The sequence below is a fragment of the Oratosquilla oratoria genome, chromosome 20 (assembly GCF_046742065.1).
Source record: "Oratosquilla oratoria isolate Oo_2021 chromosome 20, ASM4674206v1, whole genome shotgun sequence".
In the NCBI taxonomy this organism is placed as follows: Eukaryota; Metazoa; Arthropoda; class Malacostraca; order Stomatopoda; family Squillidae; genus Oratosquilla; species Oratosquilla oratoria.
In genome coordinates, this window is record NC_134796.1 from 25,957,772 (window position 1) to 25,974,197 (window position 16,426).

The 16,426-nt window shown below is 39.2% G+C and overlaps 1 protein-coding gene across 2 annotated transcripts in view; it reads right to left on the bottom strand.

The window, feature by feature from the left end:
* LOC143036417 (uncharacterized) overlaps positions 1 to 16,426 on the bottom strand; it is a 92,962-nt gene that overhangs the window by 12,714 nt on the left and 63,822 nt on the right. Inside the window, exon 4 of one of the 2 annotated variants that reach the window (XM_076203758.1) lies at positions 15,965 to 16,107. In XM_076203758.1, coding sequence (XP_076059873.1) covers positions 15,965 to 16,107 — 143 coding nt within the window. Of the gene's footprint in view, positions 1 to 15,101; positions 16,108 to 16,426 lie in introns of those variants that run through there. The other variant, XM_076203757.1, reaches the window with a different exon arrangement.

A 16,426-nucleotide genomic window follows, 5' to 3' on the forward strand; every position in this document is an offset into this window, starting at 1 on the left:
CATTTTATCAGATTTTCTCTATCAGTAATTTCTATGCCTTTCATGATTCTGTAAATAGCTATCAAATCTCCTCTCTCTCTTCTTTGCTCTAGTGTCTGTAGTTCAAGTTTTGCTAGTCTCTCTTCATATGATAGTTTTGAGAGTGTTGGTGCCAATTTTGTAATTGCTCTTTGTATTTTTTCAAGTTTTTTTATACATTTTTTTGCACTTGGTGACCATATCGTTGCTGCATATTCCAATCTTGGTCTTATCAGGGTGATTAGAATTTTCTTCACCATTTCTTCATCCAGGTATGTAAATGCAACTTTGATTGTGTGTGTGTATTTACCTAGTTGTATTATATGGGAAGGGGAGCTATGCTCGTGGTGAACCCTTTTTTTATCTCGCAAGATCAAGTTTGTTCTTAAATTCTTGTATTGTGTTTGCACACACTATTTCTTCATCCAATGTGTTCCATATATCTATCACTCTGTGTAGGAAGCTGTTCTTTTTTTAGGTCTCTTTTGTAGTTATCCTTTTTGAGTTTCACTGCATGTCCTCTTGTTTTTCCTCTGTCCCGCTTTAATAAGTCCTCTCTATCAAGGCATTCTTATCCTTTCATAATTCTGTAGATGGTTAGTAGGTCCCCTCGTTCTCTTTTTTGTTCTAGGATTGGCAATTCCCAGTTTGACTAGTCTTTGTTCATATGTCAGGTTTGCAAGTGTTGGGACCAACTTTGTTGTTGCTCTTTTGTATTCTTTCTGCATATACCATACATATATAAAAGGCTTTTTCCCCCTTATGAGGGAGGTAGCCAAAAAACAAAGGCATAAAAACCATTCCCACCCATTCCATCCCTAATACACTCCACTCCCCTCCCTCTTATCTTGGCACCTCCTGGATGACAGGTCATCCCTGCACCTTGTCCACTGCCTCGGTGACCATATCAGTGCTGCATATTCCAGTTTTGGCCTTATCAGTGTTTGTAATATTTTCTTGATCATTTCCTTATCCAGGTATTTGAAGGCCACTTTTATTGATCTCAACATATTGTATGTTTCTCTGACTATTTTATTTATATGTTTATCTGGCGACATGTCTTTGGTGATGATTACTCCTAGGTCCCTTTCAGAATTTGCTTCCTTTACTTCTTTTCCATCAATTTTATACTGTCCTGTTATTCTCTTCTTGCTTTTTCCAAATTCAATTATACAGCACTTTTTGATGTTGAATTCTACCTCCCATCTCTTGCTCCACTCCGAGACTTTGTTCAGATCCCTCTGCAATGAGTCATAGTTTATTCTCTTTAATAATTTTGCGTCTTCTACAAAGCACTTCATGTAACTTTCAATGCCTTCGTCCATGTCATTTACATGTACAGCAAACATTATCAGAGCTAGTACTGACCCCTGTGGGATGCCACTACTCACTTCTTTCCATTTTGAATATTTGTCTCTGAGCACCACCCTCATTTTTCTTCCATGTAGGAAGTCCTCCATCCAATTCAATAGTTTTCCATGTATGCCTCCTACTGTTTCCAATTGATATAGTAATTTTCTGTGTGGTATTTTGTGTGTGTATGTATTTACCTAGTTGTATTATACGGGAAGGGAGCTATGCTCGTGTTGACCCGTCTTTGTATCTTTCAGCATCAAGTGTTTTCTTAAAATCTTGAATAGTGTTTGCACACACTGTTTCTTTGTCTAATTTGTTCCAAGTATCTACCACTCTGTGTGGGAAGCTATTTTTTTTCAGATCTCTTCTGTAATTATCTTTGAGTTTCTTTTCGTGTCCTCTTGTTTTTCCAGTCCCATTTCAAAAAATCATTCTTATCTAAGATTTCCATTCCTTTTATAATTCTATAGATAGATAGTAGGTCTCCTCTTTCCCTTCTTTGTTCCAGAGTTGGTAATTCTAATTTGGACATTCTTTGTTCATATGTCATTTTGGAAAGAGTTGGTGCCAGTTTTGTTGTTACTCTTTGTATTCTTTCTAAAAAAAATTATATTCTTTTTGGTACTGGGTGTCCATAGTGTTGCTGTGTATTCGAGTTTTGGTCTTAATAGTGTAGTTAATTTTTTTTATCATTTCCTCTTCCAAATAGACAAATACCACTTTTATTGACCTCAATAAATTGTAGTTTTCTCTGATTATTTGATTAATATGCTTGTCCAGTGTCATGTCTTTGCTGATCATCACTCCAAGATCTTTTTCCAAGTTTACTTTTTTGACCTCTTCTTCACCAATTTTATAATCTCTCAATACATACTTATATACATACACCAAAGGCTTTCTCCCCCTTACATGGGGGGTAGCCAAAAAGAAAAAGGCATAGAAACCACTCCCACCCATTCCATTCCCTACATATTCCACTCCCCTCCACCCTCCCTCTTATCTTAGCACCTCCTGGATGATGGGTCATCCCTGCATCCTGTCCACTGCCCTGGGTCAGAGGCAGTATCGCAAGACACAGCACATCCACAGCAAGGCCACTTCATAAATTCAGTGACCCCTCATGCAGAAAAGGAGAAGACAGGGAGAAATCCCTTTGGGCTGCGTCAAATTTTTTCTCATACATACTTCCTCACACCCATCCCCCACCCACTCCCCCTCATGCATCACAGCATCATCCATACACAACCCTTCTCCATTCACCCCTATCTTCTGTCCTCTCCCATCCTTCCTCAACAGACATTTCTCTCTTTTGTAATGCCCCTTTCACCCCATCCATCCATCTCATCCTAGGACACCACCCCTCATATTTACTCCTTCCACAACTCTTTTACTAATCTTTATTCACTCATTCTTTCCATGTGTCCAAACCATCCTAATACTCTTTCATCGACGCTATCTCCCATTCCACCCCGGTTCTCCTCCTCACCTCCTCATTTCTCACTCTACCTAGCCTAGTAACCCCTATCATACTTCTCAGACATTTCATCTCAAATACATTCAAACTCCTTCTTTCTTCCTCTCTTATGTTCCAAGTTTCTGCCCTGTACAGTGATGTTGGCACAATCACTCCTTCATATGACCTCTTAGCATCCATTCCCAGATGTCTATTTCTCATTACACTTTTTAATCCACCAAGCCATTTACTCTCTTCTCTCAATCTACATTCTAATTCCACCTCCACTCCTCCCTTTCCTGCCACATTTGCATCCAAGTATCTAAAACTATCCACTTCCTCCAGTCTCTCACCCTTAATGCTCACTTCCAGCCTGCTGTCACTCTCTCCCCTTGTACATCTCATCACCTTACTTTTGCCCACATTTATCTTCAGCTTCCTTCTTTCACACACCTCAAACTCTGTCACTAACTTCCTCAATCCCTCCTCTGATCCTGCTACAAGTGCAGCGTCATCAGCAAACAACAACTGGCTTATTTCCCACTTTGCTTTAACCATCTCCAATCCCTGACCCACTACTCTAGCATTCACCTCTCGCACCACCCCATCCATGTATAGATTGAACAGCCAGGGCAACATAACACATCCCTGATGAAGTCCCACCTTTACCTCAAACCATTCATTCTCTCCATTTCTAATCCTAACACAAGCTCTACTACTCTCGTAAAAACTCTTGACTGCTCTTGACAGCTTTCCTCCTATCCCATATATCTGCAGTACCTCCCACAGTGCCTTCCTGTCTACCCTGTCATAAGCCTTTTCCAGATCCATAAAAGCCCAAAAAACATCCTTACCTTGTCCTATAGCTGTCTCACATATCTGTCTTACCACAAAAATCTGATCTACACAACCCACATTGTTCCTCACCAATTACTCCCTCTGTTCCTCTCCTAATCCTCTCAATCAAGATCCTCCCAAAAGCCTTCCCAACTACATTCAACAAGCTGATCCCTCTGAAAATACTACACTCACACTTGTTCCCATTTCCCTTGTAAAGCGGAACTATACAGGCACTCCTCCAGTCCTCCAGCACTCTACCCTCTCTTAAACATTAAATAACCTCACCAGCCAGTCCACCATAACTGTACCTCCTTTCTTCAGACATTCTGCATGGCATCCATCCAACCCAGGTGCCTTACCTGCTCTCATCATCTTAACAGCTGCTTTCACTTTATCTTTCCCTATTTCTCCTCCATTTTCCTCACTCATCACTCTCATTTTCTTAGCGCTTCACACTGCAACTACTTTTCCCTCCCTATCCTCCTTCACATTTAGCAACTCCCTAAAATACTCTGCCCACCTTCCTCTCACTGCCTTCTCTTCCATTATCATCTCTCCATCTGCACCTTTTACCATTTCTCTACTTGATTTGCCTCCTCTTCCTCTTTTCTTTCCAAAACATCTTTTTATTACTTTCAAAATTTTCTGTCATACTCTTACCCCATTTCACTCTTACTCCTGGATGTCAGAAAATCACATGGTCCAGACGGAATAGCAAACTGGATACTGAAAGAATGCATGGAAGAACTAACTGACAAAATATATGATATAATTAAATCATCAATTAAAGAAGGAAAAGTACCATTGGACTAGAAAAAAGCAAACATTGTACCAATTTATAAGGGAGGTGATAAGGAAGATCCATCTAACTACAGACCGGTCTCACTAAAAAGCACAATAGCAAAAATTTGTGAAAGAGTGATCAAAAACAGATGGGTTAAGTACCTAGAAGAAAAATCTATACTGAACCCAAATCAATTTGGATTTAGACAAGGGAGATCCTGTACAACAAATCTGATTTGCTTTTACTCAAGATTAGTAGACATAATAGAAGAAAGAGATGGATGGGCAGACTGTGCTTTTCTGGACCTGCAAAAGGCATTCGATAAGGTACCTCATAGGAAACTAATAAATAAGATTGAGTCAAAAGGTGGCATCAGAGGAAAATTATTGGAATGGATGAAAGACTTTCTGATTGGGAGGAAAATGAGAGTTGTAATTAGAGAAAAATTCTCCAACTGGGAAGAAGTAAAAAGCGGGGTCCCGCAAGGATCAGTACTGGCCCCGATCATGTTCGCTGTATAAATTAATGACATGAATGAAGGTGTGGAGTGCTATATCAATTTTTTTGCAGATGATGCAAAATTACTTAAGAAGGTAAAAACGGAAGAGGACTGCAACTCATTGCAACAAGATCTGGACACAATATGGAATTGGACTCAAAAGTGGGAAGTAAAATTCAATATTAAGAAATGCAGCATAATGGAATTTGGAAAGAGTAAAAATAGAATATCAAAAGATTACAGAATTGGGGAAGAAAAAATAAATAAAACAAACTATGAAAAAGATCTTGGAGTGATGATTGGAAAGGACATGAAACCAGATAAGCATATAAACAAGATGTTCAGAGAAACCTACAACTTATTGAGAGCAATCAAAGTGGCATTTACCTATATGGACGAAGAAATGATAAGGAAAATACTTACTACACTAATAAGACCAAAACTTGAGTACGCAGCATCACTTTGGACACCCAGTACCAAAAAGAATATTAAGAAACTAGAAAGATTACAAAGAGCGACAACAAAACTAGCACCGACACTCGCCGAACTAACATATGAGCAAAGACTATCCAAATTGAACCTACCAACTCTGGAACAAAGAAGAGAAAGAGGAGATTTGCTATCTACAGAATAATGAAAGGAATGGAAGTTTTAGACAGGAACGACCTATTAATGTGGGACAACGGTAAAACAAGACACGGAAAAAAATTGAAAAAGGATAGTTATAGAAAAAACTTGAAAAGGAACAGTTTCCCACACAGAGCGATAAATACACAGAACAAATTAGACAACAAAACAGTATGTGCAAACACTATACAAGATTTTAAGATAAAACTTGATGCGGAGAGATACAAAGACAGGTCACCACGAGCATAGCTCCCCTCCCGTATATTACAACTAGGTAAATACATCTGCTCTCCTCTTTGCCTCCTTTACCTTGTGCTTTACTTCTCTTTTCTTTGTACCTCTCATATGACTCCCTCATCCTAATTAGTAGCCAATCTATGAATGCCTGTTTCTTCTCTTCTACACCCTTCTTTGCTTTCTCATCCCACCACTCACTACCCTTCCTTCTATTTCCTCCCGCCCTCCTTGTTCCACACACCATCTTTGCACACCTTATGACTCCCTCCTTGAACCATCCCCCTTCCTCCTCCACTCCTAGTTCTACTCTATTCTTCACTCCCTCCCACTCCCCTCTCAGCTTCTTAAGCTCATTCTCCTTTTCTTTCTCATTTAAGCAGTTCACTCTAAGTAACTCCCTACCTTCTGCCCCTTTTCCTCTTTCTCCACCTATTCTCCATTCTCAATATACCTTCCACCAAAAAATGATCTGATATTCCCCCACTTTCTCCCCTTAGAACATGTACATCCTTAACTCTTCCTACCATACACTTGGTCACCACTACATAGTCCATTAACGCTCTATCTGCCACCCTTCCATTCACCACACTCTCCCATATGTAATTATGCTTGACTTTCTTCCTAAACACTGTATTTGCTACCATCAACTCTCTTTCAAGACACATCTCCACCATTGTAGACAGAATAGATTACAAAACACCATTAGGAGAGAGTGACCATGTACTAATAGAATTTGAACTAAAAGAACAAATAGACCCATGAAGAAATGAGAAACATAGAATAGGAAGACCAATGTATAACAAAACGAATTTTGAGAAACTTGAAAAATTCTTTCGTAATGCAAACTGGGAAAAATTCCTAAATGAAGAAACAAGGATGGAAGAGAAATGGAATATACTAAAAGACGGGTGTGATCAAATATGTTCCACAACAAAAGCAAGAAAAAATAAACATAAAGAACTGGTACAACAAAAAATGTTGTGAAGCCAAGGATAAAAGAGACAAAGCTTGGAAAAAATGGAAAAAAGAAAGAGAGAAAAAAAAAAAGAGCAAATGGCAAACATACATCAAACTAAGAAATGATTATGCAAAAATACACAGAGAAGAGAAATTATGAAAAGGAAGTAATAGAAAAATGCAAGGAACAACCAAAAGTATTTTATAGATATGTGAACGGTAAACTAAAAAACAAACAAGAAATAGAAAAACTGCGCCAAGGAAGTCATGAATACACAGAAGAACAAGAAATGGCAGAAGTTATGAGTAACCACTTCAAATCGGTATTCACAACTGAGAACACACCTAACTGTGAGGGAATAGAGACAGAAATCCCCCCCCAAATGAAGGAAATGATTGTAACAAAAAAGGAAATCAGTGACCAAATAAAAAACCTTGACGTTAGAAAATCGCATGGTACAGATGGAATTGCCCTGGATCAGAAGCAGTGTTGCAAGACACAGCACATCCACAGCAAGGCTGCTTCATTAAATCGGCGACCCCCCCCTCTCCGTCCCCCCATGCATAAAAGGAGAAGACGGGGAGAAATCCCTTCGGATTGCGTCAAATCCTGCTCACACACACCACCCCACCCCCCATCCCCCTGCCCATTCCACCTCATGCATCACAACATTATCCATATACAACCATTCTCCATTCACCCGTCTTCTGTCCTCTCCCATCCTTCCTCAACAGACATTCCCCTCTTCCCCAAAGCCCCCTTCACCCCATCCATCCACCTCATCCTAGGACGTCCCTTCATGTTCACTCCCTCGACATCTGCCTTCCATACTTCTTTTACTAGTCTTTCTTCACTCATTCTTTCCATGTGTCCAAACCATCCTAATACTTTTATAGATATACAAAAAGCATTTGATAAAGTACCACACAAAAAGCTATTAAGAAAAATTGAATCAATAAGTGGTATTCAAGGAAAATCACAGGAATGGATGGAAGATTTCTTGACTGGAAGAAAAATGAAGGTAGTATTTAGAGACAAATAATCAACCTGGGAAGAAATGATAAGTGGAGTCCCGCAAGGTTCTGTATTGGCTCCGATTTTGTTTACCATATATATAAATGACATGGATGAAAGTGTGGAATATTATATGAACTTCTTTGCAGATGATGCAAAAACATTAAAGAAAGTAAGTACTGAGGAAGTTTGTGAATCACTACAGAAAGACTTAGATAAAGTCTGGAAATTAATTCAAAAGTGGGAAATGAACTTTAACATCAAGAAATGTAGTATAATGGATTTTGTAAAAAGTAAAAATAGAATATTGAGGAAAAGGAAAACTGGTGCAGAGGAAGTAAAAAAAAGTGAGCTCAGAAAGGAACCTAGGAGTAATTATCAGCAAAGACATGTCACCAGACAAGCATATCAACAAAACAGTTGGAGAAACCTTCAAATTACTAAGGTCAATGAAAGTGGCTTTTGACTATTTAGATGAGGAAATGGTAAAGAAAATATTAGTTACACTGATAAGACTAAGATTGGAGTATGCTGCAACACTATGGACACCCAGTACTAAAAAGAATATAAAGAAATCAGAAAGAATACAAAGAGCAATGACAAAGATGGCACCAACACTCTCCAAATTGACATCCGAACAAAGATTGTACAAATTGGAACTGCCAACCCTGTAACAAAGAAGAGAGAGATCTTCTGACTATTTACATAATTATGAAAGGAATGGAAGTCCTTGATAGAGATGATTTATTAAAGTGGGACAAGAGGAAAACAAGAGGCCATGAAATGAAACTCAAAAAGGATAACTATAGAAGAGATCTGAAAAAGAATAGCTTCCCACACAGTGATGGATACCTGGAATAAATTGGATGAGGCAACAGTGTGTGCGAATATTATTCAAGAATTCAAGAACAAACTTGATGCTGAAAGATACAAAGATGGGTCACTATGAGCATAGCTTCCTTCCCATATAATACAACTAGGTAAATACACAGAATATCTAGAAATGGGCAAAGTCAGGAACAATCACTTCAAGTCTGTTTTCACTAGAGAAAAAAATACAGCATTGGGACAAAGGAAGCGAAGTACGATCTCCCCCCAATGAAGGAAATAATAACACAAAAAGAAATAATGGAGCAATTAACGAACCTTGACGTTAGAAAATTGCATGGTCCAGACGTAACTGCAAACTGGATACTAAAAGAATGCAAAGAAGAACTAATGGACAAAATATACAACATAATAAGTTGCTCACTCAAAGAAGGAAAAATACCAAAGGACTGGAAAAATGCCAACATTGTACCAATATATAAAGGAGGAAACAAGGAAGAACCAACTAATTACAGACTGGTCTCCCTAACAAGCACTGTAGCCAAAATTTGTGAGAAAATTATCAAGAATAGATGGGTAAAACACCTGGAAGAAAACAATATAATAAACCCGAGACAATTTGGATTCAGACAGGGAAGATCATGTACCACAAATTTAATCTGTTTTTACTCAAGACTAATAGATATAATACAAGAAAGGGATGGATGGGCTGATTGTGCTTTCCTAGACTTACAAAAAGCCTTTGACAAAGTACCACACAAAAAATTATTTAAAAAAATTGGAAAACATAGGAGGGATACAAGGCAACCTACTAAACTGGATGGAGGACTTCCTGCATGGTAGAAAAATGAGAGTAGTACTCAGAGAAAAGTATTCAGGTTGGAAGGAGGTGATTAGTGGAGTCCCGTATGGATCTGTATTGGCTCCAATAATGTTCGTTATTCATGTGGTGTTTACCTATTTAGATAAAGAAATGATTAAAAAAATATTAGTCACCCAGTACCAAAAAAGAATATAAAGAAAATTTAAATAATTCAGAGGGCAACTACAAAAATAGCCCCAGCACTTTCAAACTTGTTATATGAAGAGAGACTGGCTAAATTGAAGTTACCGACTTTGGAACAAAGAAGAGAGAGAGGCAACCTACTGCACACCTATAGAATCATGAAAGGCACAGAAATACTTGATTGAGAGGACTTACTAAATTGGGACAAGAGAAACACAAGAGGACATGGAAAGAAACTCAAAAAGGATAGTTATAGAAAAGATCTGAAGAAAAACAGTTTTCCACACAGAGTGGTGGACACTTGGAACAAGCTGGACAAAACAATAGTGTGTGCAAAATCCATACACAAATCTAAGAGCAAACTAGACACTGTGAGATACAAAGGTGGGACACCACGAGTGTAGCTCCCCTTCCCGAAGATAAAACTAGGTAAATACACATACATATACCAAGGTCTCTTTCCTCCTTACTAGGGAGGTAGTCAAAGTTAAAAGGCATAATTCCACTCCCACCCATTCCATTCTCATCCGCAACCCCTCCCTCCCCCTCATCTTGATTCCTCATGGATGACAGGTCATTCCTACATCTTGCCCATCATCCTGAGTCAGAAACAATGCACAAAGTAAGGTGAAACAAACAGCAAGAAAATGTACTAATAGCTACTGGATGAACCTCTGTGGAAAAATCCAGTTAGCAGCAGACACTGTGAATGTCAAAGGTGTTTATGATGGCATCAAACAAGCCATAGGCCCTACACAAAAGAAGATTGGCCCCCTCTAATAAAAAACTGGGGATGTCATCAGAGACAGAAACAAGCAGATGGAATACTGGGTTGAGCATTATGCAGGCCTCTATGGCAGCGAAAACCCCATAAACGATACTACCATCCAAGCCCTTGAAGAACTACCCATCATGATAGAGCTCGACAGCACACTATCAATCAAAGAACTTAGCAAAGCCATTGACAATATACCATCAGGCAAAGCACCAGGCCTAGATGGAATCCTGGCCAAAGTGATCAAACCTGCAAAAGGACCACTCCTCATACATTTATATGATCTCTGCAAATTCTGGGAAGGAGAGAGAGAGAGAGAGAGAGAAAAAAAGGGGGGGGGGAATGGAGCGACTGTAATACGAGTAACTATGGGTAAAGTGTTTGCATGAGTAACACTGAACAGACTGCTGAAGATTGCAAACAGGGTTTACCCATAATCTCAGAGAGGGTTCTGTGCAGGGCGCTCAACAACTGACATGATATTCTCTCTCAGACAGTTGCAAGAGAAGTGCAGGGAACAAAGGTAGCCATTGAACATAGCCTTCATAGACCTCACTAAGGCATTCAATCTTGTGAGCCGGGACGGTCTTTTCAAGGTTCTAGAAGAATCAGATATCCACCTCTTATCAGTGATTAAATCCTTTCACAGACATGAAAGGGGTTGTACAGTTTGACAGCTCATCTTCAACAACTTTTGAAATTAAATGTGGAGTTAAGCAAGGGTGTGTACTAGCCCCATGCCTCTTTGACATCTACTTTGCTGCCATCTAAAACATGCATTTGGTGGCTCCAGGGAAGGTATTTACCTCCACACATGATCAGATGGCAAACTGTACAACTTAGGCTCAGAGCAAAGACAAAGATTCACAAAATACTTATAAGAGACTTGTTCTTTGCTGATGACACAGCATTAGTAACTAACGCCAAACAAGACCTACAGACTCTCCTCAACAAATTCTCTAAAACATGTGGCGACTTCAAGCTCACCATCAGCCTGAAGAAGACAAACATCATGGGTATCAATACACAACACCCACCAAGCATCCACATCAACAATTGCCAGCTAGAAACAGTAAATGAATTCACTTATCTTGGTTCAGTGGTAACAAACAACCTCTCCTTGGACACCGAGATCAATAGAAGAATTGGTCATGCTTCAGCAACATTCGCAAAACTCACCAAGAGAGCATGAGAAAACACCAAACTCAATTTCAGTACCAAGATTTCAGTATACAAAGTGTGCATCCTTAGTATGCTACTTTATGGCTGTGAAACCTGGAATATAAATGCAAGACAAAAGAAGTGCCTAAACACATACCACCTGAGAAATCTAAGGAGAATCTTGAAGATTAAGTGGTACAATCATATTACCTACAATGAAGTCCTTCAGCGAACCTCTATCCCCACTATTTACACCTTGCTGTGCTAGCACTGTCTCCGTTGGCTGGGTAACGCCTGCAGAATGGAGGATGGGAGGATCGCCAAGGATCTGCTCTATGGATAACTAAAACAAGGAACCAGACCAAGAGGGCAACCTCACCTATGATTCAAAGATGCCTGCAAAACTGATATGAATGATATAGGCATCAACATCAAGTGGGAAGAACTGGCAGAAGACCGATCAAGATGGAGGCAAGAGCTAAACAACAAGCTCAAGACTGGTGAAGAAATCCTTCAGAGCAGCATTAGAGCAGTGCATTAGGAGAAAGACCACTGCCAGCACTGCCCCACCACTTGAGACCACCTACAAATGCTCTCTGTGCATTCCCAAATCGGTCTTTATAGCCACAGTAGATGCTGTTCCCCCTCCAGTTAAGACCCCTTCCAACTCATCCCCCACATGGTGCTTATCTTTGGTTAACCATGACCAAATGATGCCGACGGATGATATATATATATATATATATATATATATATATATATATATATATATATATATATATATGTATATATATACATAAAAAGGTTAAAGGAAATGGAGAAAAGTGGGAGATAAGCCAGTTGTTTACTGATGACACTGCGCTTGTGGTAGGATCAGAGGTGGGATTGAGGAAGTTAGTGACAGAGTTTGGGATGGTGTGCAAAAGAAGGAAGTTGAAGATAAATGTGGGTAAAAGTAAGGTGATGAGAAGTACAAAGGGAGAAAGTGGCAGCAGACTGGAGGTGAGTATTAAGGGAGAGAGACTGGAGGAAATGGATAGTTTTAGATACTTGGTGGCAAATGTGGCAGGAAAGGGAGTGGAGGTAGAATGTATATTGAGAGAAACAAGTAAATGCCTTGGGGGATTAAAAAGTGTAATGAGAAATAGATATTTGGGAATGGATGCTAATAGGAGATTACATGAAAGAGTGATTGTGCCAACAGCACTGTATAGGGCAGAAACATGGAACATAAGAGAGGAAAAGAGGAGTTTGAATGTGTTTGAGATGAGGTGCCTCAGAAATATAATAGGGGTTACTAGGCTGGATATAGAGAAACAAGGTGAGGAGGAGAATGGGGGTGGAAAGAGAGTTGGGAAATGGGGTTGATGAAAGAGCATTGGGATGGTGAAGAAAGATTAGTAAAAGAGGTATGGAAGGTAGAGGTGGAAGCAGTGAACATGAGGGGATGATCAAGGATGAGATGGATGGATGGGGTAAAAGGAGCATTAGGAAAGATGGGAACATCTGTTGAGAACGGACGGGAGAAGACAGAACATGGGTGAATGGAGAATGGTTGTGTATGGATGATACTATGATGCATGAAAGGGAGTAGGTGGGGGAATGTGGGGTGAAGGAGTACATGTGAAAAAATAAATTGACACAGCCCGAAGAGATTTCTCCCCATCTTCTCTTTTTCTCCAAGAGGGGATGGAGAAGGGGAGTCGCTGATTTAATGAAGTGGCTTTGCTGTGGATGTGCTGTGTCTTATGACACTACTGACCCAGGGCAGTGGGTGAGATGCAGGTATGACCAGTCATCCAAGAGGAGCCAAGATAAGAGGGCAGGAGTGGGGTGAATGGGAGTGGAGTATGTGGGGATGGAATGGGTAGGAGTGGATTTTATGCCTTTGTTTTTTGGCTAACTCCCCTGTTAGGGGGAAAGGGCCTTTTGTATATGTATGTATATATATAAACTGTTTCTTCCCCCTTATAATGGAGGCAATCACTCCCATCCATTCCACTCCTAGTAACATCCCCACTGGAGCTGCACCTGGTGGAATTGAGGGTGTTAACAGGTTTTTAGAGATGGACAACTTAGGAGAAAGGAGATGATTCTCTCTGACTTCCATCTCAAAGGACCTGAAGGCTGTTGTCAGCTACCTGGGAATCACAGGTCTACTTACTGCAAGGGAGACCTGGGACAACAGATTTATGGACTGACTGCACATACATTCTAGTTACGTTCATCAGTACCCCAACAAAGAGTACTAAAACTACAGAAACACATATATAAAGCACCTAAATAATCATAAAATTACCTGTTCATATAATGCCAAGTAGCAGATTCTTCCCTACAAATTTAATCAATTACATCATAACATTCCACATCTTAGACCTATGATGGATATTTGCAAGTGGTGGTCCGATGAGATGGATGTCAGAGGAAATTGTTTCCCTGCCATCCATCCTCAAAATCTATCAATGACATATCTAGTTACAGCCATGGGGGGCTCAAAATTAGTTTCTGGAACATCTCACATAAGGAGAGTCAACATTCAGTAACTGCTCCCCTCTTACTACTACAAACCAAACATATAAACAATCCCACAATAATACAAAACAGAGAACAGTCCAACATTTCTTCCCAGAGAGATCTATGGGAGGGGTGAGTGTGAATCTGTGAATTTCCACACTACAAACAAGTGCTGCACTGACAAAATACACTCACTGCTGTTCAGAACATATGTAGTAATAACTATAAAAACAATCACACCTTAAAAGCTCCATACAAATCATTACACCCAGAAAAACCTGGGCAAAATACCACATCTACCACTCAAAACAAAATGTATTCTTATCTCCCTAATTTAAATTAAACCACATGTAAAGCTCTACCATAAACAGAACATCAGATAAGCCCCATTTTCTGACATGGCCATTACACTGGTGCCTTCTTAACATGTTACAAACCTGCAGCTCAGTGACAAAACAATGCTGTGTTCATCTTCACAAGATGAACCTGAAACAGCCTACTTAATTTTTTTCTGATAATACAACTGAATTTGTTCAAGGAAACAATTCTCCACCAATATATCAACTGTACAAAATAACCCAAGAAACTGCCATGTATGAAATGACTAATACCTAACAAAAATGAGTATTTTAATGCAAACTTCATTTGCATTCTGATATATTGTACTTTTCTCTTTAAGTAAACATGAGTTGCACAAGTAGATAATTTTGAAATCACTCTAGAGAATGTATTACTTAAAATCAACATGCAAGGTACTTCACTGATCCTATAACAGGTTTTAAAGATTGTGTCATAGCTAATGCCATACAATTCTATTCAGTTGAGTGGTAGACTCTTGACCAAATATGGTCATCAGTTGACATTGGTTCAGCTCTAACTCTGTCCTTCAACTGAGTGAAATTGCATTGCATTAGCCAAAACAAAATAAGTCAAGTAGATCACCGGGATTGAAGGATTCATGGCTGATATAATGTGGAGGTTGAAAGAACTCCTCACTTATCAATGAGCAGGAAATATTACAGGAACTCAAATATTTGGGAAAGGGTTTAATGCAATACTAGAAAAACAACAATGTAGTCTACAAAAGTATCACCCTTCAAAAATTAGTGGAAATTTTACTCATCACCCTAATGGTCAAAATGTTGAGCAGAATAAATTAAAGATATAGAAAGTACGTAGAAATTCATGCAGGTGTTTAGAAGATTCATAAGCAACAAGCCCAATGCACTCAGTTACAATTATATCCTCTCAAGCACAAGTTAACCAAATATAGTGCAATTCATGCAACACCTCAATGAGAGCTTCACTATTGGTAGAATATACCAACCATTTGAAAATTTTGTTTAACAATCTGATTCACTGATATTTCGCCTTACCACATATATAAGATATTGATAAAGTTTTTAATAATATATGATAATCAATCAACACTTGGGTGAAGATACACAAGTGTTTGTGACTAAGACAATAATACAAGACTAGAAACCTAGACTTCCATGATAACAGGAAAATACAAAGCCATACTTCACTCTACATAGACCACACACCTGGAAGATCTTCAACTTGGAAATGAGCATTCACTGAACCTGGACATATGAGTAAAGGTATCAGCTGTTTACTTCAGTTAATGTCTGAGATTCTGGAATGTTTTTGGAAGAGATAACAGTATTTTTACTGTGCAACAGGAGGATGGAAAAATGAGGGGTATGCCAGGTTAAAATGATAATATTGACTATAATTTTTCCTAGTTTGTGTTATAATTTTCTCCTACAATATGGAAGAATGGCTGCTTATATGTGAAGGGTCTGTTTCAAGTGAGTCATCTACAGAGGACATGATAAGCCTGGCTTGTGGGTCTGTGCGTTTGATAACTGCCAAAATGGAGAAAGCTGACCGTCTTGTTTTGACCACAATCCTTCTATTCTCAGGTTCAAGTTCAACCTGATTAACTCCTCGATGCCGAAGTCGCCTCAGCAAAGCACGCATCTTGTGGCAGCCAGATGGGCCAGTGGGGAACACCATTTCAAACTGGTATTGCTGCAATTACAAATAATAAATATATAAATAAAACTGAAAAGGAGTCTGCTGGTGTGGATGAAGAACTTCCTCAAAGAAGCTTCATGAGTGCAGTTGTGAAGGACTGGGATGTCTGATTAGTGAGATGTAACAGGTGGAGTTCCACAGGGTTCAATGTTGTCACCAATCTAGAAAAGAACCTATACAATCCCCATCCTAAAACCAAACTTCCAGAAAACCCAGCATCCTACACCTTACCATATCTAAACTGAAAGAGAGACTGATCTAAGTAAGAACCTGAACACACATACCTACCTTGCTAAATCAACATGGATTCAAA